At 36.3% G+C, this 25,044-nt stretch overlaps 1 protein-coding gene across 3 annotated transcripts; it reads left to right on the top strand.

Moving 5' to 3' along the window:
• Positions 1-483: 483 nt before the first annotated feature.
• Positions 484-22,598, top strand: LOC120067860. Of its 3 annotated transcripts, none has more exons than XM_039019464.1 (19): positions 485-2,091; positions 9,443-9,606; positions 9,732-10,082; positions 10,186-10,269; positions 10,368-10,742; positions 15,618-15,666; positions 16,989-17,046; positions 17,168-17,250; positions 17,336-17,584; positions 18,222-18,469; positions 18,567-18,719; positions 18,813-19,034; positions 19,315-19,368; positions 19,507-19,572; positions 19,712-19,852; positions 19,944-19,997; positions 20,448-20,507; positions 21,403-21,813; positions 21,907-22,598. In XM_039019464.1, exons 1-19 carry the CDS (start codon positions 828-830, stop codon positions 22,072-22,074), a joined length of 4,254 nt encoding a protein of 1,417 aa, XP_038875392.1. In that variant the 5' UTR covers positions 485-827; the 3' UTR covers positions 22,075-22,598. The 3 variants fall into 3 exon arrangements, with proteins under 3 accessions (XP_038875395.1, XP_038875392.1, XP_038875394.1); XM_039019466.1 differs by having other exon boundaries at positions 486-2,091; positions 9,443-9,528; XM_039019467.1 differs by lacking the exon at positions 21,907-22,598 and having other exon boundaries at positions 484-2,091; positions 21,357-21,578.
• Positions 22,599-25,044: the final 2,446 nt, after the last annotated feature.

Here is a 25,044-nt window from a genome sequence, read left to right as displayed (position 1 = left end):
AAAATTTTGAAATGTTACTTTTATGAAAATCCATGGATGAAAAGTATTTTTCTTAAAAGAGCTTTATTTTAATAAATTTTAACATTTTTTTTCTTGAAAAAGTGTGAATCTTGAATACGTTAAAAATAAAATTGAAGAGTCCAAATGATCGAGATCAATACGTTTAACTCTCAACAAAAGGAAAAAAAAAATGAATACGTTTAATTTAATTTTTATTTTTAAATACGAAAAGACAGCATCTAGGAAAAGTAAAAAAGGAAAAATACAAAAGCAAAAAAACTCGAGGAATCGAAATAATGTAAGAAAAAAAAATAGTGAAAACGAAAAAAGAAAAGGCAAGGGCGATGATCGGGTAAAACGATTACATCAGCTAAGCGAATGGATGAGTGCCACGTATATAATAAAGGAGGTAATAGCGTTGAATTCAGACTTGCTTACTACATCCTAATAATTCTCCCCTATTAAAATATCTTCTAGAAACGAACCGCCTTCACTGCCTGCAAATAACGCGAATCTCTCTCTCTTCATTTCTCTCTTATCTCAATCGAAAGCGAAATCGAACTGTGAACAAAATTAAAATCATTTCACAAGAAAAAGGGATCCGAAAACTACAAGAACCATACTAATTTGAGACCCCAATTCTGGTTTCATCTCATCTTTTCCTCATCTTTACCCTTTGCAACCGAAGAGTTGGACCAGGATTTCAGGATTAGGGTTAGGGTTAGGGTTTGTTTTTCTACATAGCGAAGGGGGCCTGGATCAGAAAAAGCGTAGGTATGGCCGTGTTGGTATTTGGATAGAGTGGAATTTGAGGTTTTGACCATGGGATGCACCATAGGTTGGTTAATTTCTGGTTATTGTTGGTGATGACTAGAGACCGATGTCACCTGGGAAAGAAGATGATGGGTAGGGGTGCGGATGGAGGTTGTGGTACTGAGGAGAGGCCTTGTCCAGTGGCAAGAGTGCCGAACAGAATAACGTTGACCCAAACTCGAACAGACGAGGAGAAGAAGCTGTCTACTGTGGATATTGATTATTACGCGCAGGCTCAAAAGGCTTTATGTGAGCGTTCGCCATTTGATGTTGCGGAAGAGAGTTCAGCTCCTTGTGTGCCTACTTTGCCCAGTAGGTTGGGTAACTTCTTGAGTAGACATACAGGTGGTAAGAAACGGCAGAGGAAATCCAATTCTGGGGCAGATAAGAAATCTTCTAGACAAGGTGAAAGGTCGCGTGTTTCCAACATTTGGGTCGAGACTGAGGAATATTTTAGAGACTTGACGCTGTCTGATGTAGACACTTTGCGTACAGCGTCTTCCTTTAGCGGTTTAGTGGCTAGGAAATGTTTTTCAATTCCGTCTGTAAGAGATGTTCCAGAAGCAAATGTAGGTGGAAGTGAGAATGTTAGTGATGAGAATACGGATGGGGCCATTGTTAAAGAGGAGGTTGAGGATGATCGTTTGTGCTCGGATGTGGGCATGGTTGAAACCAGTGGTTCACCTCTCGAAGACAAGGGTTGTTTGAATTTGGATTCTACTTTCGGCTTAGAATGGCTTTTAGGATGTAGGAATAAGGTGTCTTTAACTTCGGAGCGGCCGTCGAAGAAACGGAAGCTTCTAGGTGGCGATGCAGGATTGGAAAAAGTTCTGGTTGTTTCTCCTTGCGATGGAAATCCATCTTTGTGCCACTTTTGCTCTAAGGGTGATACGGACAAAGGGTTAAATCCATTAGTTACTTGCAGTTGTTGTCATGTGGTGGTTCATTATAAGTGCTATGGCATAAAAGAGAGAGTCAATGGATCCTGGTTGTGTTCTTGGTGTAAGCAGAAGGATGAAACTAATGATTCCACGAAGCCTTGTTTGCTCTGTCCCAAGCAGGGTGGTGCTCTGAAACCTGTACACAAGAACGTTGACAGTGGATTTTCTGTTGAATTTGCTCATTTATTTTGTAGCCAGTGGATGCCAGAGTTATATATAGAGAACTTGACGCAGATGGAGCCCGTTATGAATCTGGGAGATATAAAAGAAACCCGAAAAAAGTTGGTATGTAACATATGCAAAGTCAAGTATGGAGCCTGTCTTCGGTGCAGCCATGGTATGTTTATTGCCCCATTATTCTATGCCATTCTCCTTTTCTGTTTGGATGATGCATCAGAAGCACATTCTACGTGGCTACTATGGTCGTCAGGTTTTGGCTCATGTTTTTCTTGTTGATTTCTGTATTTTGTTGTACTGGGTAGATTAGTTTTAAGCTATCTAGCAGAAAATCATGATAACGTCATCTGTACAAAGTATTTAGAAGTTGGTAGAAATCTGAAATCATCGAACAATTATTTTCTACTACTGTGGTTTGATTTTATGTTCCTGGCTGCTCTCTCTCCCTCTCTCCTTCCCTTCCTGTCTACGTCTCTCTCTCTCACATGCACAATTGTGCTTTCTGATTTCTTTGGAAGGTTAGTTGCTGAATTATCATACCACTACTACCATATCGAGAGACGTAGGAATGGGTATCAAGAGAGTCGTGTGTGTGGTGTCTTCCTATTTGTTATATTTCGTTTCTCGTCTGTGTATACTCCAAAAGATTCGAGCAGTATAGTAGGCCCCAGGATTTATTGTTGGTTGTAAATAGCTATCATTTAATTCAGGTTTATGAAATTTAAATAAATAACGGGTCTTTGTCTCATGTTAGAGAGTGTCTTGTTTAAAAAACGTGCCGACGGGGGGATTTAGCAGGACAGACTAGTTTCTTCTTGCATGCTCTGTACGTTATGTATTCTGATAGTTATAGGGCAACTTTCTTATAGGATGTTGGTGGTTCCTGATTTTCCAAAAAGAAATAAGATCCAGGAATTCCTGTATATTTTATAATTCCTGCATTTCAACTTATAAACCTCTTATTGGAACTCTGAAATGCCGACTTTTATTTTATTTTATTCTTTATTGTTTGATAGGAAACATTTCATAGATTAGTGGAATAGGGGAAACTTCATTGTGAAAAGACAGATTACAACAGAAATTTCTAATTGGAGACTAATAAGATAAATTGGAATGAGTAAAATGGTGCTTATTTTTACACCAATGAAAAGCAGTAGACTTTTTTCTCCCCAAATCATCAAAAGAGGAAAAAGAATCATAGAAATGATCGTGTTCTCCCCAAGGAGTTCAAAGGAAAGCACACATGATAGCTAGCCAAACCATCTTTTTAGTATTGCTAGAAGGATGACCCATGGTGTAGGGACATTTTGGGTATTTTGCCAATTAGTTTGGCCGTTTTATTTTCAGTTTATTAATTCTTAATTGTAGATTAGGTGTGAACAAGCTCTTCCTCTTTGGATCTATTTAAAGAGGTTAGGATTAGATAGTTAGGTGTGAAAAGCCCTCCTCCTTTGGGTGTATTTAAAGGGGTGTTATTACCATTTCTCCAATTGAATAAAAGTTTACACGTCAATTCCGAGAATTCTCCAAGAACCAACGACATCAACCCACCAAAAGAGATGCTATAATATCAAGAATGGGATTAGGACAGGTCGAAAACCAACCAAAAGCTTCCAAAATTAAGTGCTAGAAATGAGAAACGGAAGGACCATGCATATATAAATGAGTTGGGGACTCAAGATGACATTGACACATGATACCCTGAGGAGGAAGAGACATATACGACATTTGACGTTGTAACCGATCAACTATATTAACAACTCCAAGACTAAGCTCCCAGAGGAAAATTTTAATTTTCTTAGGATAATGGTCTTTCCAGATGACAGCATAAAGATCCTTGACAAGAGGCTCAACCATATCCACCAAATTTGGCAAAAGAGATTTAACAGAAAAAGACGAAGATGGATCCAGGGACCAAGACCAAGTATCAAGTAAAGGTCGTTATCTTAAAGATGATAAAAGATGGGATAAGGAAGCACATTCAAGAGTCTCCAAATCGTTAAGATTATGACGAAGACTGAAATCCCATGCCTTTGTATCCGCAATTCATGCACAAGCCACCTTAATGTCAGGTTGAAGCGCGAAGTGATTATGTGGGAAAACAATGGAAAGAAAGACCACAACTCAACCAAGGGTCCTTCTAGAAAGAAATAGATGTACCATCACCAAGACAATTTTGAGTACAAGTACCAATCAAATCAATAGTCTGACAAATAGACTGCCAAGGGGATTTTAAGGACCCACAACGGACGACAACATGCCAAACACAAGAAGGCGAGTAATACTTAGCCCCAATAAGTTTTCGCCACAAAGATCATGTTCATAAATGAAGCGCCAAATCCATTTTGCTAAAAGGGTAGAGTTATAATGACGAAAATTACCAACACCCATTTCACCTATCAATTTCGGACGTCGAATCTCCTAATTACCATTATGCATCTGCCATCATCATGAGAAGCTTCAAAAAAAGAAAAAAAAATTCTCAAACCAACTTATCCAAACTCTTAATAATATCGGTAAGAGCACGGAAAAGAGAGAGGTAATATAGTAGGCATGCTGGAAAGTGTAGCGTGAATAAGTGTATGCCTTCCTCCCTTGGAAATAAAAGCATATTTCCAATTGTGAAGCTTATACTGTATACACACCATAACTGGTTGCCAGAAATGGGGAGAGCAAGGTCCCTCCCAAAGGCAAAACAAGATAGGTGGAAAGCTAGCTACTTTGCTTGCAACCAAAAGTGGCCAACATCCGCTCCAATTCAGAGTCAATAACATAGATCCCTGATAATTCACTCTTAGAAAAATTAATAGCTAGCTAGAGGCTTGCTAAAAAATTTGGATAAAATCAAAGAGATGTTGTAAAGCCAAACGATATACGTGGAGAAAAGCAAAGTATCATCAACAAATTGAGATGGCTAAAGAAAAAGGAAGACTCACCAATAGAATGAGTTGTTATAAGGCCCATGAAGAGCTATGATCCATAAGATAACTCAAACAATTAGCAATCGAAATAAATAAGAAAGGGCGGAGCGAGGCCCTTTGCTTGATGCCACGAGATGGGATAACCTTTCCTTTGGGTTGACCATTAATAATAACAGAGAAATTTGCACTCGAGTTACTACCACAAATTCAAGATTGTCAAATAGGGCCAAAACCGTTAACCTGAAGCACAACATTCAGAATGTCACAATCAACAGTATCGATAGCCTTCTCAAGATCCAATTTAAGAATCACACCCTGCTTTCTTATTCATAAACCAATCATCAAATAACTCAAACAACAAATAAAGGAGGCATGACGAACAATTATTAGTAGAGTATTTTTTTCCCCCCTTCTTTAGCTGAGAAAAAAAATGAAAGAATACAAGGGTACACAAAAAACCAAACTCACAAAAAAAAGAACCCCTATAAAGAAAAGGGGACCAATCAAGAAAAATAGTGCTTATAGAATAGTTACAGAAGAACTTTAAAGTCGAAGCTCAAAGAACAGGAAACCTAATAATGGCCAAAACATCATTAGGCTCCCTATCCAATCCTCTGAATATTCTATTGTTCCTTTTCTCCCTTAGATTCCACATGAGAGAAGTAGCACACACCCTTGTCAACTATAAGAAACAACCCCGTTCACGAAAAAGTAGATGGGGGAGGAACTCCCGATCATTAAAAAAGATATAAGAACATTGGATTTTACAAAATAAGCTGTTGTGGACGATGCTCAATTAGAGAAATTGGACCAATTGAACCCCATACCTTCCATTTGTTTTTCTTTTGTCAAAAAATTCTATGATTTTTCTATCCAATCTCCAACGAAATAGTCATTGAGGTGCTTGGGCCCACTATTTCAAATGGGTGGAGTGGGCTATAATAATAGTTCGCTCCATGTTTGGGGCCCAATTATAATGGTTGGTGTTTCCAACTATTATGACATACAATTAACTACACTATTACTATTTCAAATATCTTTGTTACAGTGTTTACTACTATTACCGTGTTTACTATTTCCTACTCATTCTCTCTCTCTTTGTTATAATGTTTACTATTTCCTACTCGGACTAAAATAGTATGTGCCCCAAACACATACTATTGTAACCAAGATTGAAATAGTCTGCACCCCAAACACAAACTATTATAATCCACATACTATAATAATCAACTCAACGCCCTAAACACCCCATAGCAGTCTAGAGATCTTGTCTATCCCTTTTCTTCTTTTGATATATTTGGGTGCTCCTCGACTATTCTCTTGAGACAACTACCCGAGCCTACTACATTTGGTCTCAGATGATAGGGGTAGCTCAATATTTAATACATCCACTCATTTTCTTGAGGTTAGATGTTCAAATTTCTCATAACCACCTATGTTGTAAGAAATTAGGTTGGACTGTTTTTGATATACGTGAGTGTCTTGACCAACTTGAGTGTACCTCGACTATTCTTCTAAGACAACTGTTTGAGCCTAATACATTTGGTTTCCTAAGTAACTCATAGGACATGGATTCTAGGTAGGTGGCTAGAATGGCTAGAACCCATTCCCTTTTCTCTTATTATTTACCTGGCATGTATTGACCCTCGGCCCAAGCATGGTTGATTTTTTATCTTGTTTCTGGAAGGTTGCGCTCAAGCTAGTTGATGGATGAAGTCCTGAAATCTTTTAGAAGCACACTTTGAGCAATTGGAAGTTTTTATAGTCTCAAGAGAATAGAGTTAGCTCGATATTTAGTACATCTACTCATTTTATCGAGGGTTCTCATCCTCACATTTGTTGTAAAAAATTAGTTTGGACCGTTTAGATTCAATTGTTAAAGAGTAGTTTCTAAAATCCTGGGCTCTGTTAAGTGTTGAAAACTTTTTAAGTGTTCTATATACTAACTAGCTGAAAGTATGATAGCTAGACGGATAGGTTTGAAGGAAAAAGGTTATACATCGCTAGTCACTGCTACAGTTAATATTACAGCAGCCAATCTTACTGAGGAGATGATCTGATTATAAAATTTTCCATTGAACAAGCAAAGGTGGCGGAGAAAATGAGAATATCAGTAATCTTTGGGCTAGAGGGTTTCGTACTTGCAAAAGTTTCAATTAACTCGTATTGTACCGTGTGACATTGATATCCTATGTCATAGATGTAGTGTTTAAACTGAATTGAAAGAAATATACTAAATGTTTTGGAGATTCCATTTTTCTTTCGTTTATGTCTGGTTCTCTCTGTATATAATTTATAAGAAAATGATGCACTATACTGAAGAGCATAAAAAGAAAGATGAGATATCCCCCATAAGACCTAAATGTTACAAAAGGGGGCCCTTGGTCTGTACCAGGTCATAATTAAGTTACTAAAATCCCTATTTTTTTTGGGAACAAGAAACAACTTCTCATTGATGAAATGAAAAGGAATAAAAGCTTAAATGATACAATCTCCCAAAAGGAGAGAAGAAGAAAATAGATGAACAACAAATACAACCAAATAAAGATGAAGTTTCTAACAACTGCAAACATGCCTCCTTCAAATACTGAAAAAACAAAAACTACTACAAAAAACACCAGAGAGACCCAATATTCGACCACCAATCAACAAAAACCCAACAAAGAACAAACTGGAAACTCTTCAAATTGGCACAAACTAAAAGTTTGATAAAGGAAACTTTTGATGAAGCAGCACCAAGAAGTTTCCTTAATTTATTACAGAAACACCAATGGATGCCAAACAGATAGAATAATCTGTCCACCTGGCTCTCACAAAATCGCAGTGAAGGAAAATGAGCTCTTGGTTTTGCACACCCCTTCTACACATTACATAAGAACTAGGGGAAATGCAATCTTTGAAAGTTGCTCTTTCTAAGGCCTTTTGTACATGTCAACAGTCATTTCATTTGAAACAGACCACATTGGAATTTAGAGGTGGAACTCATCATTATCACAGAATTTAATAGGCGGTTCTTTGAGAACAGTTGTCAAATATTAGAAGATTCAGCAGTACGTACCATGCACAATGAAGTGGCAGGGTACCTCCCTTGATTCATTTTCTTTGGTTTTTAATTTTCTTCCTCATTTTTGTTATAGAATCTAAAGTTGACGAAGATGAGAAATCTTCTTAGCTACAAACAAATCACGTGAAAAAATGTCTATCCAAATTACATTAGAAATTCCAAGGGGGCTTTTGACATACTAGTACTGATAATATAATTTGAAATTTTAATCTATGTATATATATTGACTATAAATTAATTAATTGTACACGGTTAAATTAAATTTGGCAATAAGATTTTGTTTAATAACTTGCTAAATACTGATTCAAAATTAATTATTTCTAATTAAAAAAATTAAATTGCATTTTATATTAACTTCGTTTCATGGGTTAATGAGCCAATGTCTGATACTAACATAGGTTTAGGTTGATCACTCCCTTAATTTCCTTGCTGCAAGCTAAACAGCCCTAGAAGTTTACATGTTCTGAACAACCTTTAAATCAATCTCTAACTGTACTTGTGGCGTGGCTTTGCTGACCTTTAGCCTTCTTAAGGCAAACTGATTTGGTGCAATTTGGTGGAAACCTAGCCTTGGCCAGTTTGGTTAGGGATATGAACAAGAGGAAATTTTGTGGACAAAATTAAAGACTCTGGATTTCGCGTTCAGAGAAATTTTGGAAGTCAGATAGGTATTTGGGTTCTTCTGAGGCATACTCTTCTAATTGCAACTTCCCTTTGGTTAATGCCATTTAGAGTATTCTTCAGGTATGGAGGATAGTTCATCTTCCTTTGTAGGTTTTCTTGGATAATTTTTTTATCCAGGAGAAAATAAGTATTAAACACTATTGTGATCCTGTTACTCTTTTTTTAAAAAATTGCTTATTCATTTCCAATAAAATGATTTAACATAAAGTGAAACTGTAAGCCTTTAATGAGCCCGTCTCTTTTTACTGGTAAGTAGTAATTTCTCCAAAAATGTCCTATATTCCCTTCAGATCCCTCTCTGGTATAGGTCTAAGGAGCACCTATGGGCTATTATAGCGGTTTTGTGGAAGATTTAGGGTCAAAGAAATGCAAGAATTTTCCAAGACAGTCAAATCTTCCAAGGAAGTCTTAGAGTAAGCTACTCTCAATGCACTCTTTTGGTGTAAAAATTTACAAGCCATTAAAAGTCGATAGGCTCTCGAGACCTATACATATATTTATGAGAACATAATTTATTCTTTGACATATATGCTAATCCTCACTGTGATTTGTTTATATGGTTTACTGTCCTGTTTTGTCTTTGCATGGTGGTGAGAACAGGAGCTTTCTCTGTCTTGGATGTTTTAATTCGCACGATATTGTTGGCTTGATATGGTGCTTCTTTGGTTTGCTATGATGTTTAATTTTATCTAATTTCTTCATTTGTTTGGGGATGATTTTTAGTATGTGGATTTGCTCTTCCCTCTACATGTTTTGATTTTTCTGTTTTCTCATTCCCTCCAACCCCTTTGAATTCCTCCTACCCTTTATTAAAGGTTATCTTGCTGGATGATTGCTCTCAGGAACCTGCAGAACCTCCTTTCATCCAATTTGTGCAAGAGAGGCTAGACATAGAATGGAGGTGTGGGCCAAATATGGGTGTGATAATGTAAGTGTGAATTATTCTCATTCTACAATTCGAGATGCCAATTTCACATGCTTCAATCAAAACAAACTAAATGTGACGGTAAAATGTTACCCAATCAATTTTTTTTTTTTTTATTATTATACTAATTATTATTTATCAAGAAGCCCATTGTATTGTCTAGAAAGTGTTCACTTCTCAAAGATTTAAAGGTTTGCTTCTTTCAGGTTGAGCTTCGTGCTTTCTGCTCTAAGCACTCAGAAAGTCGAGATAAGAGCAGCAATCAAGACCATTCAGCAGCTGTCAACAGTAGCTCATATGTGGTCAACCACCTTCCAGTGACATTGTCAATTAACCGACCACAAAAATTAGTTGGGAGAAGGAACATTGATAGCCTTTTACTCTCTAAGGAAGCTTCTGATACCAACTCTGGAAAACTGGATGATGGCGAATTAGAAGATATAGGATCCGCTGATCCCAGTTTAAATGCTGCTTGTGTAACACAGAAGTCTACTGTCCAGGGGGTTGAGGATGTTAACCCACTCGATTCCCATAAGTTTGCATCGATCATGAAAAAGGCAAGTTTGTTAATCTATTTTGTTATTCATTTATTATTATTTTTAAATGCATTCTTTCCTTCTAGGACTGTCATAATTAAATCGTATATCTACCTTCGTGCAGTTGATTGATCAAGGAAAAGTGAACGTTAAAGATGTAGCCTCAGAAATTGGAATACCACCTGATTTATTATGTGCAAAACTTACTGTAATGCTTGTGATTATTTAATCTTTTATTATTGTTGATTTGAGCTCTTTCCCATATAACAAAGTTCTTGTCTGCTTATGATGTCCTTCATGTTGCAGGCTGACAACATGGTTCCCGACCTGAAATCCAAAATTGTCCGATGGCTAAGAAATCATGCTTATATTGGTTCCTTGCAGAAAAATTTGAGAGTAAAACTTAAATCGGCTGTTTTAGCTAGGGCTGTCGTTGGAGCTGCTGATCGTTCCGACTCTTTGTCAGTACTTGATTCTGATAATTCAGATCTTATTGCTGATAAGATGGTTACACCTCAAAGAAAAATCAAAAGCAATATTAGCCATTTGAAGAATGATGAAATCAAATTTTCATCTGAAGGTGGCCATGGTCTAGCAATTCAAAGTGATACCTTGGACTGGCAAACTTGTGAAGAGCAAGGTGATTCAAAGAAGGAATGCTTCCAAGACACCGGTGAGAAGGTGAGCACGTTATCAATAATTTTTTTCCTGCCATTATTTTTTTGGGGTGTTAATCTTCTTTTTTAATATACATTTTAATTTTTATATCCTACGGAATCCATGTGATGATTTGTACTGTTATGCTTTGTTCCCCATTGGCCCTGCCTGGTTGCTTTGATTTCTTGATTGGTGGACTTGAGATGGTTGCAATAACGACCTTACTTGAATAAGATCTGTTTTATAGGTTGTACAACTGTGTCCTTGAGTTCTAAGGATATGGTTGCAATAGATGGACTTGATTATGTCAATGCAAAATAGAGTGACACTTCTGTTCTCATCTGTCTCTATTTTAGTTCATTGTTTATTTGCTGCATTTTCAGGTCTGCTAAGATAACATTTGTATGTGCTGGTTTTTGAAAAAAGTTATGTATAATCAATTCAATGTTTTACTTTATCATAATTCTCATACTCATACTTCATTGTTCTCATCTTTTATTGTTTACCAATATTAACCGACTGATACAGTCACGTTGGTAGGTCGATAAAGGCAGTGTGTTGAGGAGTGGAGAATCTCTATGTAATTTTGCATATCTTGGTATTTGCCTAAGTTACGTGGTTTTGGTTGTATTTTCATGTTCTTTAAAAGGTTTGGAGGGGCTTGATATTGAAGAGAACATGGTATAGGGGTTGAGGAAAATATCCCCCAAGTATTACATGTATATTTGAACCCGTTGGTTGTCAAGAGAACAGGGATTCTTTGAGTATTAAAATTTAGGGTACCTTGCAAAAACCATCCTTGAAGTATGGTGGTTGTAATAATTGCCCCCCTAACCTTTCAAGTGTAAAAATTAAACCCTTAAACTACAATACATGTAAAAATCAAACCCTCAAACTATCACAAATGTGGAAATTAAACCATTCTACTAAATTTCTCTCAAATATTTCTTCTTTCTCTTTCATATTTATTCCCTCTCCCTCTTCTCCTCCCTCTTCCTCCCTCTCTCTCTCTTTCTCTCTCTATCTTCCACTTCTTCCTTTTGTTGTCATTCCTTGCCATTTAGATGGAGGAGTGACATCACATGAGAGTGGGAGATTTGAAACACTCGCACAAGGAAACCAGAAGCTCATACCATCTTCACATTTTCCTCAACATTAAAAAACTCACACCAAAACCAAAATTCCATTTCACAACAAATCCATATCCACCCAGAAACCAAAAAACTTAGGCACACTACGACAAGAAACCCATCACCATCTTCGTTTTTCCTCACCATTCAAACACTTGCACTCAAAAACCAGTAAGCCCATTTCGCAACAAATCCATATCCACTCGCGAAAAGCACAAAAACTTCAGTTCGATGTTCAAACTGTCAGATATGGGGCATTAATTGTTGGGTGACTGATTAAAGCGAATGGAATGATCAAAGGGAGGAAGAAGTGGAAGGTAGATAGAGATGGAGGAGGAGAGAGGGAAAGAAGAAATAGAAGATAGAAATTGAGTATATGGTTTAATTTTCACATTTGTGAGTGTCTGTGGGTTTGATTTTTACATTTATCAAAGTTTGAGGGTTTAATTTTTTCACTTGAAAGTTTAGGGGCACAACTTTTGTACTTTTAAAAGTTCGAGGGTTTAATTTTTACAATTGAAATTTTAGGAGTGCGATTGTTACAATCACCCTACTTCAGGTGTGGTTTTTGCAATTTGCCCTAAAATTTATAACTATAGCTGTACTTGACTGGTTTAAGATTTGTGTTTCATTCTGCCGGATGATATTCTTCACATTGTCTCATCTGCTTATCTTGCTGTTCTGTTTGTCACTGGTGTTTCTGACTGGTTCTGAATTGATATGAATTGGGAAGATCAAAGTGATAATGTGTTTCTCATTTTATTCTTTATCTTTCTAAGTGTAAATTGTCCCCTCTTTTTCATCATTTTAGCTACTCTACACTTCTGTGGAATGAGAAGTTTTTTGTAACTCCTTTGGATTGACACACCTCCTTTTTATAACCTCTTGTTGTAATTTCATCCATCAACGAAATTGTTTCTCAAAAAAAAAAAAAAAAAAGAAGATAAAAAATGAGAATCTACCCCTTCTTCTCCGATTGCTAATGTTTTCGTGGTTTCTCTATTCATTAGTTAGCTCTCTGCCGTCATTCTCATTGGTTGTAGTTTTGTCTGTTGTCACATGTCACTATCTTATGCCCCACTCTGACAAATTCACCTGAGAAGCCATATGGTCCTGAGGTGGGAGTGGAGAAACTAAGCCTGGATGTCTACTGCTCACTCTCACGTTGCTTCCTCCATGGTCTTAACAACCAACCCATCAGGTTAATACTTCGATCAGCTTCTTGTCTTTTGAGTTGCACCAAGCCACTAAAGCAGCCTTAGATTCAGTGATTAAGTGTAAGGAGGAAGTAAGTGAAAAGTTAAATGATATGGGATGAGAAATCTTTCTTCAGTCTTTTAGTTGAGAAATATGGAACATTACGTATGCTAAAGCAAAATTTGGCCAAATTTAAGCAGAGACAGGTGGTTTGACAGAGATGCATCTTGCCTTCTTATAATCGCCTTGCAGACTTTCAGTGGCGAGAATTAGGTAAAAATGTGATCTTGGCAGACACTCTGATCCCCTCCGACTGCACCATTTCTTTCAGGAAAGATCCTGGCCACTCCAGCTGTAGGAAATAGGTGAAGTTAGGGTACTACGAATTGAGCACTTCAAAGATTCCATCCGCTACCACACACCTTAGATGTTGGAGGAACCTTTTGTAATTTAAATGACTGTATCATTATGCAAAAAATTTAAATGGTTATATCCTTCCTGAACACAGTGTGGTACAATTGCAGCAATGCTGTTGATTTAGTGGTTAGCTATTCACTCTCCTGGCAAACTTGGCAGTTGGCACTGCCAAACAGTTTATTCCATTTATGTCTGCGGAACAAGCTGATATACTTCTCTAGCCAATATGTGATAGCACCTGAGAATCCCTGAATTCTGGCCTGTTTGTCTACTGTGAAACTAACAGTTAAGGGGTAACCTGTAGTGAGGTGATAACTGTTCTTGTTTCTGGTTTTCCATTTGGTAACATTATCATATCATTCCTGGTTTCTTTTTTTCTATTTCCAGTTTTTGAGAAACATAACTGTCTGGCCATTATTTCTGTTCCTTGTTTCTCAATTTTACGAAACACACGTATACTTTTGGAGACAAAAAATTCAAGCTTTTTTGTTTTTATTTGTCCCGTTCCAGCTTTTCAAAAACACGAATAAGAGCATTGTTGTGTTATTGGCTTATAAAATTCATAATAAATATAAAACATAACTGTAACAAGAGAATTTTTAATTTTTAATTATATATGTATGTATGTATGTATGTATTTGTATTTTTTTTTTCATGTAATTCTTTCTTAAAATTTAGAATTTGTGAGAACGGTAAATAAGAATGGTTACCAACACACTTATCTTCTTTTTGTCCTGAAAGCAGAAAGAACAAGAAATTAGAAATAGTATACATTTTTCTTTACTTAAAAACAAGATAAGACACATGATTGTTACCAACCAGGTCCTAAGCTAGCAAACTTTTAATTCCTTATCCTTTTGTTTTTATATTATGTCAAGGTTATCGACAAGTGCCTTAACTGTTATATAAGAACTCAGAAATCGGTGTGAAGAGATCCCCAATGAGCTCCCTTCTTTCTCTCACTTGGCTTTATGTGTTGTGAGTGATGGAAGGAAATGTATTTCTTGAGGATAGTGGGTGGGGATAGACCTGTTGTACAACATTTCGTCATTTATATAATTTAGGGTTTATATGGGAAATCACTGTGTGGCTGAGGTTTTGGTTCTTTTTGAGAGCTCTCCTTCTTTTCCCTTTAGTTTTTGTCGTTCATTGTCTGATAGGGAATCAATGTTTGTCAAATCTCTCTCTCTCTCTTATTTATTATTTGTTATTTATTTTTTTTATTGGGGAGTTTGATTTTGGAACCCTAACGTTTCTTGGGTTTCTCTTGTAGCTCTTTTTTCCATTGTTTGTTGGACCCTTCTCTCAATAGGGCTTTATTCTGCTTTATAGAAGATCAAAATTCCAAAGAAGGTTAGATTCTTTGTCTAACATGTGGAAGAGTTAATACTCCTGATAGGCTTTGAGAAAGTGGCCTCATTGGTTATGTCGTTTCGTTGCATTCTTTGTCGGAGGGCGAAGGAAGACATGGATCACATTTCCTTTGGAGCTGCGATATTGTGCAGTCTGTTTGGATTTACTTTTTTGAGGCATTTGGCTTTTAGTTATCCCATCATAAGAGATCTTAGCTAGATGATCTAGAAGTTCCTTCTCCTATCTACCAATTAGGGAAAACGAGATATTTTTGTGGCAGGGTGGGGTGTATACTTTGTTGTGGGATCATTAGGGAGAGAGGAATAATGGAGTCTTTAGAGGATGGAGAGGGATTCGAGTGATGTTTAGTCCTTTGTTAGGTTCTAATTTTCTCTCTAGGCTTTGGTGAATGGCGACAAATTCTTTTAGGTTTTATTTTGCACAGTTGGTGCTTCCTTTTGCTGGCTTGATTTTTTGAATTCTGTTGTATTCTATCGTTTTTCTGAATGGAAGGTTGATTTCACATAAAAAAATGTTATATAGGAACTTTTTTTGACCACTGTTATATAAGAGCGTTGCCTGTTCAGGTTGTGGCGTCTTGTGCTTTTACCACGGACTGATGTTTCTCTTCTTGCTGCTTCTTATATTTTGAACAATTGGGACTATGCCATGTTTATGAAGTTGCACATTTCTTTCCAAAGATTCCCCAGTGTTACTATAGTTCACAATTTTTTTTTTTTTTTTTTAAAGTTTGTGATATTTCCCGTATCCATCGTTGATGATTTTTTTTCCATCCATGCAGCATTTAAACGAGTGTAGTTCTCCTTCAAGAAATTTTCCAAATGACATAGGTATGTTATAAATTTTATGAACGGTTATTCTCTATATGTTTCCAGCAGAATCGTCTTTTCTCCCCTCCATTCTTTGATAGATTCAAGACAATTTTTAATCATCTATAATGATAAGTCTGTTAGTAATTGTAACTTATTTTTGTTACTCTACTACAACAAAGTATTCTCTACGAGGTTTTGAAATGTTTCCATTTGACTTGGTGAGAAAAACTATTTTCAATTACTTCTTGATCCCTATCCCTTTCTTCCCCAGATTTTAAAATTTATCGCATTTGAATTTCTTGGCTCAGTGGAAGTTTGAAATATACCTGAAACATAATCTTGACAATGAGTGAAAGCATTAGAAATGTAGTTTAATCCTGTTTTGATGGCTGTTGAAATTCAGTTATTTTAATATTATTATTGTATAAACAACACCCACATAAATTATTTTAATGAGAAACCAAAAATGAAAAAATATAAAAAGGGCGTAAAAAAGAGCCCACACAAAGCCAGCCTCTAACTATACCGAAAAGGCTTCCAGTTCAAAACAAAATTAAACCTAATGGATTTTTGCACAAGACTTTGGAACTGAAGCCCAAGTAGAGGCATTAGGCCTAATGAGAGACCATACTTCCTCAAGGAACTCTGATTTCTACCAAAGAGGTATTCTATTTTCAATTTCCAAAGATCTTCTAAGGTTTTATAGTTTTTGTTCAGTTTTTATATAGGTGGCTGATCAATTTCTGTTAAAGATAAATAGGCAGGCTTATGTAACCCACCAATAGGTGTTTTGGAGCTTCTCATTTCATTCGTCAATGGATATTGTTTCTCTTCTTAAAGAAAAGGCTCTCTTATGGGTTTCTTTTGGAAGGAGAGGAATGCTACGGCCTACAACCTATGAAGATAAATTCTACTGTTTTGATTCCTTTTGTAATTTGTTCAAAACACGACCTTTTGGTGGCTTTCTTTACGTACAAAATTATTTTGTTATTATAACCCCTCATGATTATTAACGATCGGAAGACCCTTCTTGTTTAGCTTTTAGGGGGATTCTCTCTACCCCAGCCCTTAGGTTGTTCCTCATTTTTTGTTGAATATGCTTCTCTAATGTTTCTTATAAAAAAAGGTAGATTTTTTTAATAATTCTTTTTATAAGAAACAATTTAAATTTACTCTAAAAGGGGGCATAACTCGACGCTGTCATGCTTTCTATGACCCTCCCACCCACAGACAGAAAAAATGGATCTTCAAATATTTACTTGTGAACTTATTGGATCCTTGGATTTGCCCCTAGAATATTGGTTACTCATTTTTCTGTTATATGTTTTGCCTTGTACAAGGTGATCAATTGAAGGTTTCCGTTTCTGGCCATAATTCTTCAATAAGAGCAGTTCATGGGTATGTGGTTATTTCATATCTATTGTAGATTGATTTGAAGGCTTTTGACAAGTAACTTATATTTATATATTATCTGCTGATGTCACAAGTTTTCTAAACATTCTAGATGAATATTGTGCAGAAAGGCTGGAGAGTCGCCTGGTTTTTATTTTCATCCATTTGTCCAAGAGAAGATGGCATATATGTTGCATGGAAAGCTTCTAAGTAACTACATACTTGGATCTCCTGCTAATGTTCTTCATGTACTTGGTATGCATTGAATTTATTATGACATTATTTTACTTCACAGATGTGTCTGAAGGAGAGAGGTCATGTTCGCAAGCATCTTCCAATGCTAGCGGTTGTTGTGATCACCAACATCAGCATTTAGACTGCAACGACGTGAGTTGCAATTCTGGTGGATTTAGTCCGAAGCAGCAAGTGAATAAAAAAATAGATGGAATCATAAAGTTGTCTCCAGAAGATGAAATTGAAGGAGAAATTATATTTTATCAGCACAGATTACTTGCAAATGCAGTTTCAAGGAAGAAGTTCGCTGGTATTTTAATTGTTCTTTCAAGCTTCAATTTATATGTTGGTCTTTTTTTGCTCATTGTTGTTCATTCGCCCTCCCCTTTGAAAATTCGGAAGCATTAGCATTAATGACTATCAATTGAAAGAGAGGATTTAAATCCGATATTTGATCCTTGAACTCTTAGGCTTTCCATTTTGGGTTGCTCAACTTCCAATTAGTCTTAATTTAGTTCTTGAATCTTTTTAAAGGACTATTTTGGTCTTTATCATTACTCTGCCATCAATTTGCTGTACCCAATTTCTGCACGAGCCAAACTATATGACCTTAATACATGCCATGTTAGCTTGTTAATTCATGTGTTGAAGTCATATCATTCATCAATTAAATATTTGCACCAATATAATGGTAAACATCAAATTGGTATTTTTTCTTTTTGAATGGACTAAATCAGACATTTGAAATGTGGCTTAAAAAATTAAACCATTGACGGTAAAAATGGGCAAGGAAAATGGGTTTTCTCAAATTTTTCTATTTAATAGTGTATAGACTTAAAATGACATTTTATTAGTTTAAAAGTCTGATGACTTTTTACTTTACCATGAAGTAGTACCACAGGCAAGCTTTCTCTGATAACTTTTGGTGTACCAAATGGTTTTTGCAGATCATTTAATTTGTAACGTTGTTAAGAGTCTTCCAAAGGAGGTTGATGATGCAAGAAGTACTAGATGGGATGCTGTTCTTATTAATCAGTATTATAGTGAGCTCAGAGAAGCAAAGAAACAGGGTAAGAAAGAGAGAAGACATAAGGAAGCACAGGCTGTACTAGCTGCTGCAACGGCTGCTGCTGCTGCCTCTTCTAGGATGTCATCATTCAGAAAAGATATATACGAAGAATCTGCTCACAGAGAGGTTTTTTTATGACTTTATATTTGGGCTCTTTACTGCACTTCTATGTAATATCTGTTGAGAAGTGACTAATGATGAAATGTATGGCAATTATTCCCAGTTGATGCCTCGTGCAAAAAAAACGCTTACTAAGGTTGCTCTCGCAAAGACTTCATTAGAGTCGGATGTCTGTAAAGAACACACTAGATCCTGTGATATCTGCAGACGGCCAGAGACAATACTAAAGCCAATTTTAGTCTGCTCAAGCTGCAAGGTTTGCATTCTTTATCTGCTTGTTTTTGTGAAAAAGGAAAAGGAAAAGGAAAAAGAAATATTATATTTGATTGATAGATGGTGTATATATCAGGTTTCAGTACATCTGGATTGCTATCGGACTGTGAAAGAGTCCTCAGGTCCATGGTGTTGTGAATTATGTGAAGAATTGTCACTATCAAGAGGGTCTGGAGCATCAGTAGTCAATTTTTGGGATAAATCATATTTTGTTGCAGAATGTGGTCTATGTGGTGGCACCACAGGTGCATTCAGGAAATCATCTGATGGCCAGTGGGTTCATGCCTTCTGTGCAGAGGTAAAATGATTTTTCAAAGTTATAACGAACCACCTTTTTTTTTTCCGGAATATTGTAAAATGCATAATTAATCTATAGTACTTATCCCTCTCATTTTACTTGCTCTCTTCTTCTGTCATTCTGAAAAGATAAAACAAAGATAGCCGCCGTGCTCTTAAAATTTTAAAAACATCATTGTTGTCACTCTATAGAGGATATGACCAATCTATTGGAAAAATTATTTTATGCATTCCTCTTACATATTCACTAATTTTTGTTTACTTCATGTATCATCTTGTAGTGGGTCTTCGAATCAACTTTCAAAAGAGGACAAGCAAATCCCGTGGGAGGCATGGTATGTAACATTTCCATGTGTTTTACTACTGATTATATTTGTGAATATATTTTCGTGAGTCAAAAGTTCATTTGTGTGAGCACTGACACTCATATTATTTTTTAATCTTCAATTCTACCTCTCTTAATGTAATTCCAGGAGACAGTTTCAAAAGGGGTGGACTCTTGCTATATTTGTCACCGCAAGCATGGTGTCTGTTTGAAGGTCAGCTTACTTATTTTTTCCTCTATATGTCTGTTTTAAAATTATAGTAGTGTTGGCATGTGAATTCCTGTTTTCCGTTGGTCTTTTTGTTTTATTGACTATTGTGATGGTTAAAGTATCTTGATTTCATCGGCTTCAGTGCAATTATGGTCATTGCCAGTCCACTTTTCATCCCTCATGCGGTAGAAATGCTGGATGTTACATGACTGTAAAGAGTTCTGGTGGTAAGTTGCAGCACAGAGCATACTGTGAAAAGCATAGCTCAGAGCAAAGAGCAAAGGTACTCTATCTTGTCTGTTTCCTATAAAAAAAATGATTTCTGTTCTTGTTTCATACAATTGTGACATCCGATTTTGAACGAACGTGGACAGGCTGAAAACCAAACACATGGAATCGAGGAATTGAATAGAGTCAAGCAAATTAGGGTAATTCTTTTTCCTTTCTAATAATTTCTTATGAAATTACTTTTCTGTTATATCTGTGACACGATGCTGATGCTTATGTCGTATGGTTACATTAGGTGGAATTTATGTTTTTTGATAGATTCTGCTGGATTACATGAATAATTTTTTAGTTTTAAACATTTAACTACTTTTCGTTATTATTTTACATTCGTTATTATTTTACATCCATTATTTTTTTACATCCATTATATCTAATTGGTGAATGTAAGAAGTGATTTGTAAATTATACTTGAAGAGGTTCCATGTCATAATCATTTATGACATCATTTTTAATTAAAATTGTGAAACCAGCTTCATTTACATGCTCTGCCTTGTGTTTTTACTGGTTTGACTTTGGCTATATGTGGGTTATATGTGAAATCAGGCTATAATTTTTGTAGCATATTGTTGATTTCTCTACTTATTTTGTAGGTTGAACTTGAGAGGCTACGCCTACTCTGCGAGAGAATCATCAAACGTGAGAAGATCAAGGTGTGGCATTTTTAGCTCAAAAACCTGTTTCTCATGAAGTTTAGCCCATATTTGGATTGACTTTCCAAGAGTTTAAAAACAATTTTTTAGCCTTTAGAAAGTCAATTCAAACAGGGGTCTAATATCTTTTCAATTGGTAGTCCTTCCTCAATAATTTTTTTCCAATAAGTAGTTAATTCTCCAATCTTCTTTTTTGGTTACATTCATTGGGCTTAACTTTACTCTCTCTCTCTCTCTGTTTTTTTTTTTTTTTTTTTTTTTAACAATGAACTTTTCATTGAGATTTGAAAAGCTACACACTATCAACTTTCACAAGAATGTCGACTATAGTAGTCTTTCAAAACTACAACAATACCAAAAAAACAAACAAACAAACAAACTTTCCAATTAGGATTAATGTCAGAAATGAAATATTTTTGAAATAGTTTGGAAAGAACACCAGGAAGCCACATGAACTTTAATCATCTCAAAGTTCAATTGTGTTCTCTCATTGCAAAAAAAGGTTCAATTGGACTCAACTCTTGCATCAAAAGTGTTTGCCAACCATGGGCATTCTGAATACGATATAAATGAGTGAGTGCCTAGCCACTCAAGAACTAGCTTTTAGTTAGTATTGGTTCATGAAATCGTGAACTTATCTCAAGGTGTGGTCGCTCTATTGGGTTGAGTGCTTGGGGGTTTTGGGCTATCTTGAGTAGATTAGTGCGATGGGGTAGTACCACTGCTATTTAAACAAATGAAAAAGAAATTCAGGGCTTGGCGTTAAAATCTTTGGACAGGAAAACTGTTATATGGCATTATTTGGGGAATATAAATTTGAAATTTCTTCCCTCTTTATGTGTTCCGTAGGTTTTTTCCTCAAAATTAGTCAGAAGACTGCTTTGTATGTTTGCAGAGGGACCTGGTTCTCTGTTCACATGATGTTCTTGCTTTTAAAAGAGACCATGTAGCACGATCAGTACTTGTTCGCTCTCCTTTCTTCCTACCCGAAGTTAGTTCTGAATCAGCTACGACATCACTGAAGGGGCACGTGGAAGATTTAAAATCGTGCAGTGAAGCTGTGCAAAGATCAGATGATGTTACTGTGGACAGCACAGTTTCCATCAAGCAGTGGAACAAAGTACCGTTGTCATTGGATACTGAGCAAAAGACGGATGACGATAGTACTACATCTCAGAATCCATTCCACCGAAAATTTGCAGACAGGGGTCAGTATGCTGGGAAGCAAATACCTCAAAGATCTTCGACTACTGCATCACGCAATCTTGTAGATGTTGGAGGATTGAGGCGGCTCAAGTCTAGAAAGGTACAGAATTATATTTCCTTCTTTCTTGTTAGCCTACTGAGGCTGTAAATTCAAGTATGTGCATGATCCTGACTTGAATATTATGAACCGCAGCATGCCGAGACATTTCAGAAAGAGCTGGTAATGACGTCTGACCAAGCATCAATGAAGAATTCTCTTTTACCTAAGCAGTATCTGTATGTTCCTGCTGATGTCCTTGCCAAGGAGAAGCAGGTCAACCAGGAAACATGTTCTGCCGAGCTGCCGAAATGTGACAGGTAGTTGGAGAAGGCATTTCTTGTGTTTCAGATTTCCACGTTGGAGGCCAAACATCCATATGCCTCGGGATGCATATCCTGCTCGGAAACTGAGTCCGAGAGCAGGTGATATGGCCGATGGAGAAGAACAGCAGAGTGAATGCTGGGATGGCTCCACTGAGGCGCCGGGTTTTGACTTGGGCAACAAAAGTTTTGGCATTGCAGATGTACGTTCGACGTCGATTGTAATTGTACAGGTGGGTGGGAGTCATGGTTAAATGTCGAAATGGGAGCAGATTGAGTTTTCCTTGTCTTTGATATCTCTTCCTGGTGGGTAGAGTCGAATTTTTAGAAGTATTAACCATTGTGTGTACGAGGAGTTGGGGGGAGGGGGAAAGGAAAGAGTTGCTGCTGTGAAGCTACCCCTGTAAAGTTAGTGAGTGTATAACTGATATGCAATCAATCACTCTGTCCATCCTCTTCCAACCAACTCACTGCCCACTTTAAAAAGTACAATAATGCTCAAGCTCAAAATTCGTTCTACTCTTCTATCCGTTCCATTAATGAGATTAGGAAATTTTTAATTATCACGTGCGACTATTTCTTTGATTGAAGGTTTTTATTAGCTTCAACGCTTGCCAGGAACAAGATGTCAGTTCGCTATAGAAGGAATCAAGTATATACTGCTGGTCTTAAATTTGATTGGTTTGGTTGGTCAAGTATGAAATCGATGTGACCTTGTGAAAAATTGGACAAAAGTGATTAGCTAATTAAGCCCCCTTGAGACGAAGAACACAACACAAATTACTACCAAAACATAAACACCTCATGTTCCTTAAAAAAAACGTCCATAATTAGACAACTGCAAAGTGTTGAAAAAAATTATCAGTCACGTTGTAAAGGCTTTTAGACCATTATAGACAAATCAGTTTCACACCCCAGGTAAATGGATACCTTCATATGGTGTTTTATTTTATTTTATTTTTTGACGTGTGAGATATATCATGTAACTAAGAGATAATGTGTGTGTGTGTGAGAGAGATGCTATTATGATCATGAGCGGGGAGAGAAATGATAGAACCAATAAACGAGGTGAAGGAGCGCGAGTAAAGAATGAATGATGACTAGTGAGATTTGAACAGAAACTGTACTGTTTTTATTGTTTTTTTTTTTTAATGCATTTTTGTTGTTTGAAGGATGGACAAGAAGACTCTTAATTCGGTATAGTGGTTGATTGAATGACAAAGAACAATACTATAGTGGAGCTCCTTTGAAGGATATTATAGTATCGAGCAGATTGAAGTATAATGAACTGAGAGATCACATATGTGAACTTACTAAAGTTAGGTTAAGTTCAACATTATAACAATGGTAAAATATAAGTTGGATTATGAATCTCTTCCGGTGTACTTAATGGATCACGATGATGTTCAATTTCTCTTTTTGGAGGTGGATTGTTCTAAACCTCAGATGTTCATAAGTATTGAACAAATCTATCAATAGACAATCTTTGAAAACAGAGAGAGAGAATACTAATCCATGTGTGGAGGCAGGTGATATCATTACTACTGGTGATAGTGAGATGGATACTTTTCCATCGGTGGTCTCATGCATCAACCATGGGATCCGTTTACCACCCAACATAACTCAAATAAAAAAAATGATCGTAATGATGAATGGGATGCATGTAGAGAAAATTGTTACCTAGAATGCATGAGGAAAACCGGTAGATTGCACTTTATAGTATATTTCTTGTTTGTTTTTTGCCTTCTTCTCGTACGTACCGACCTTGTCTTTTAATGCTTTTTGAAGGTCACTGAAGATTCTATCCCATAAAATATGTCCCAAATCGAAACTATTGAAGTAGTCTAGGTCCTCTACATCCTCCGATGGTGATTTATAAACACTACTTTTTGTCTTGATTTTTCCCATAAACTCCAACTCAATATAATAGACTAATGTAATCTTGAAAATGTTTGGGCCATTGTTGAGCTCAAACTCCTTGTACCATTCTTCAAAGGTTGCGGGGTGCATTTCTGTCACTAATAAAATATTAAAGTAATGTTCGTAGGGATTCAATAACTTCAACATTATGAACTAGTTTAGTAAGTGACCGCCACAATCCTGTCACTAAGGAACTCTTCTTTGGAGAATTTGACGATCTTCCTGTTCAAATCAAACCTCATGGAATCTCTTCTATCGCTCTGTAGCTCCCTCAATAAGATATGATGAACTAGAGGATTTTTGAAGACTATGTCCATATCCATGAACTATTCAAGCATGATCCTCTTGAACAAGTCAAGTTGCCTTTCTATAAGCTTTTCTTTGACTATCTTATTTGCAGTCCAATGTTAAATAATAAGCTTGTAGCTTGGCTGGAAAATCGATCTTCAATGAAAATCTTTAGATTTATAGTCATCTATTGATTCGTATAAACAAAACAAAAAAAGCATAGTTGGGAAAAAAAAGAAGACAATTTGGCTTAAAATTGGCACTTCTGCAAAACTCTTGTTCCTCGCTCTCATGTGCACTTTTGTTCCAACATCTTGTTCCTCTTTACCTTATCTTGATACTTGATTCTATTTATTATATTTGGGTACTCTCTGAGCCTCTCTCGCTACTTCATCTCGATGATTGATTCCCACTACTCACTTGAAACCTATTTTGCTATTCAGGTTAGAAATGAAAACCCTAACGCCATAAAAAGCCAATGAGAGAGCACATGAAAAGGAATTAGAATTAAGTGTTACCTTTTGTGATAGAGAGAGAAGAGAGAACTGATGGGAATGAGTTCGCTAGTACTGGTTAAAGATCGAGAACGATAAAGATGGTAAAATCATAGTCAAATAAAAGTCGTTTGAGAGAATGTAGAAATCGCTTGATGTATGGGAGAGCAAGAGAAAGTAATAAGAAATGAGAGAGAGAACACCAACCCAAAATATTTTTTTTTTCTTGTATGACGATTAAAATTCATTTAACACGATCAAGTGTTATG

This window comes from Benincasa hispida, chromosome 12, assembly GCF_009727055.1.
Source record: "Benincasa hispida cultivar B227 chromosome 12, ASM972705v1, whole genome shotgun sequence".
NCBI lineage: Eukaryota > Viridiplantae > Streptophyta > Magnoliopsida > Cucurbitales > Cucurbitaceae > Benincasa > Benincasa hispida.
Note: the sequence above shows the minus strand (reverse complement) of the source record. Positions and strands in the feature narration are given on the sequence as shown.

Bases quoted from the DNA above. Each gene is read 5' to 3' on its own strand.
- LOC120067860 (XM_039019464.1), top strand. From the start codon at position 828: ATGCACCATAGGTTGGTTAATTTCTGGTTATTGTTGGTGATGACTAGA. The intron at 10,743-15,617 runs GTGAGCACGTTA...CCATCCATGCAG, and splicing joins TCCAAGACACCGGTGAGAAG to CATTTAAACGAGTGTAGTTC. The intron at 18,720-18,812 runs GTTTGCATTCTT...TGTATATATCAG, and splicing joins TAGTCTGCTCAAGCTGCAAG to GTTTCAGTACATCTGGATTG.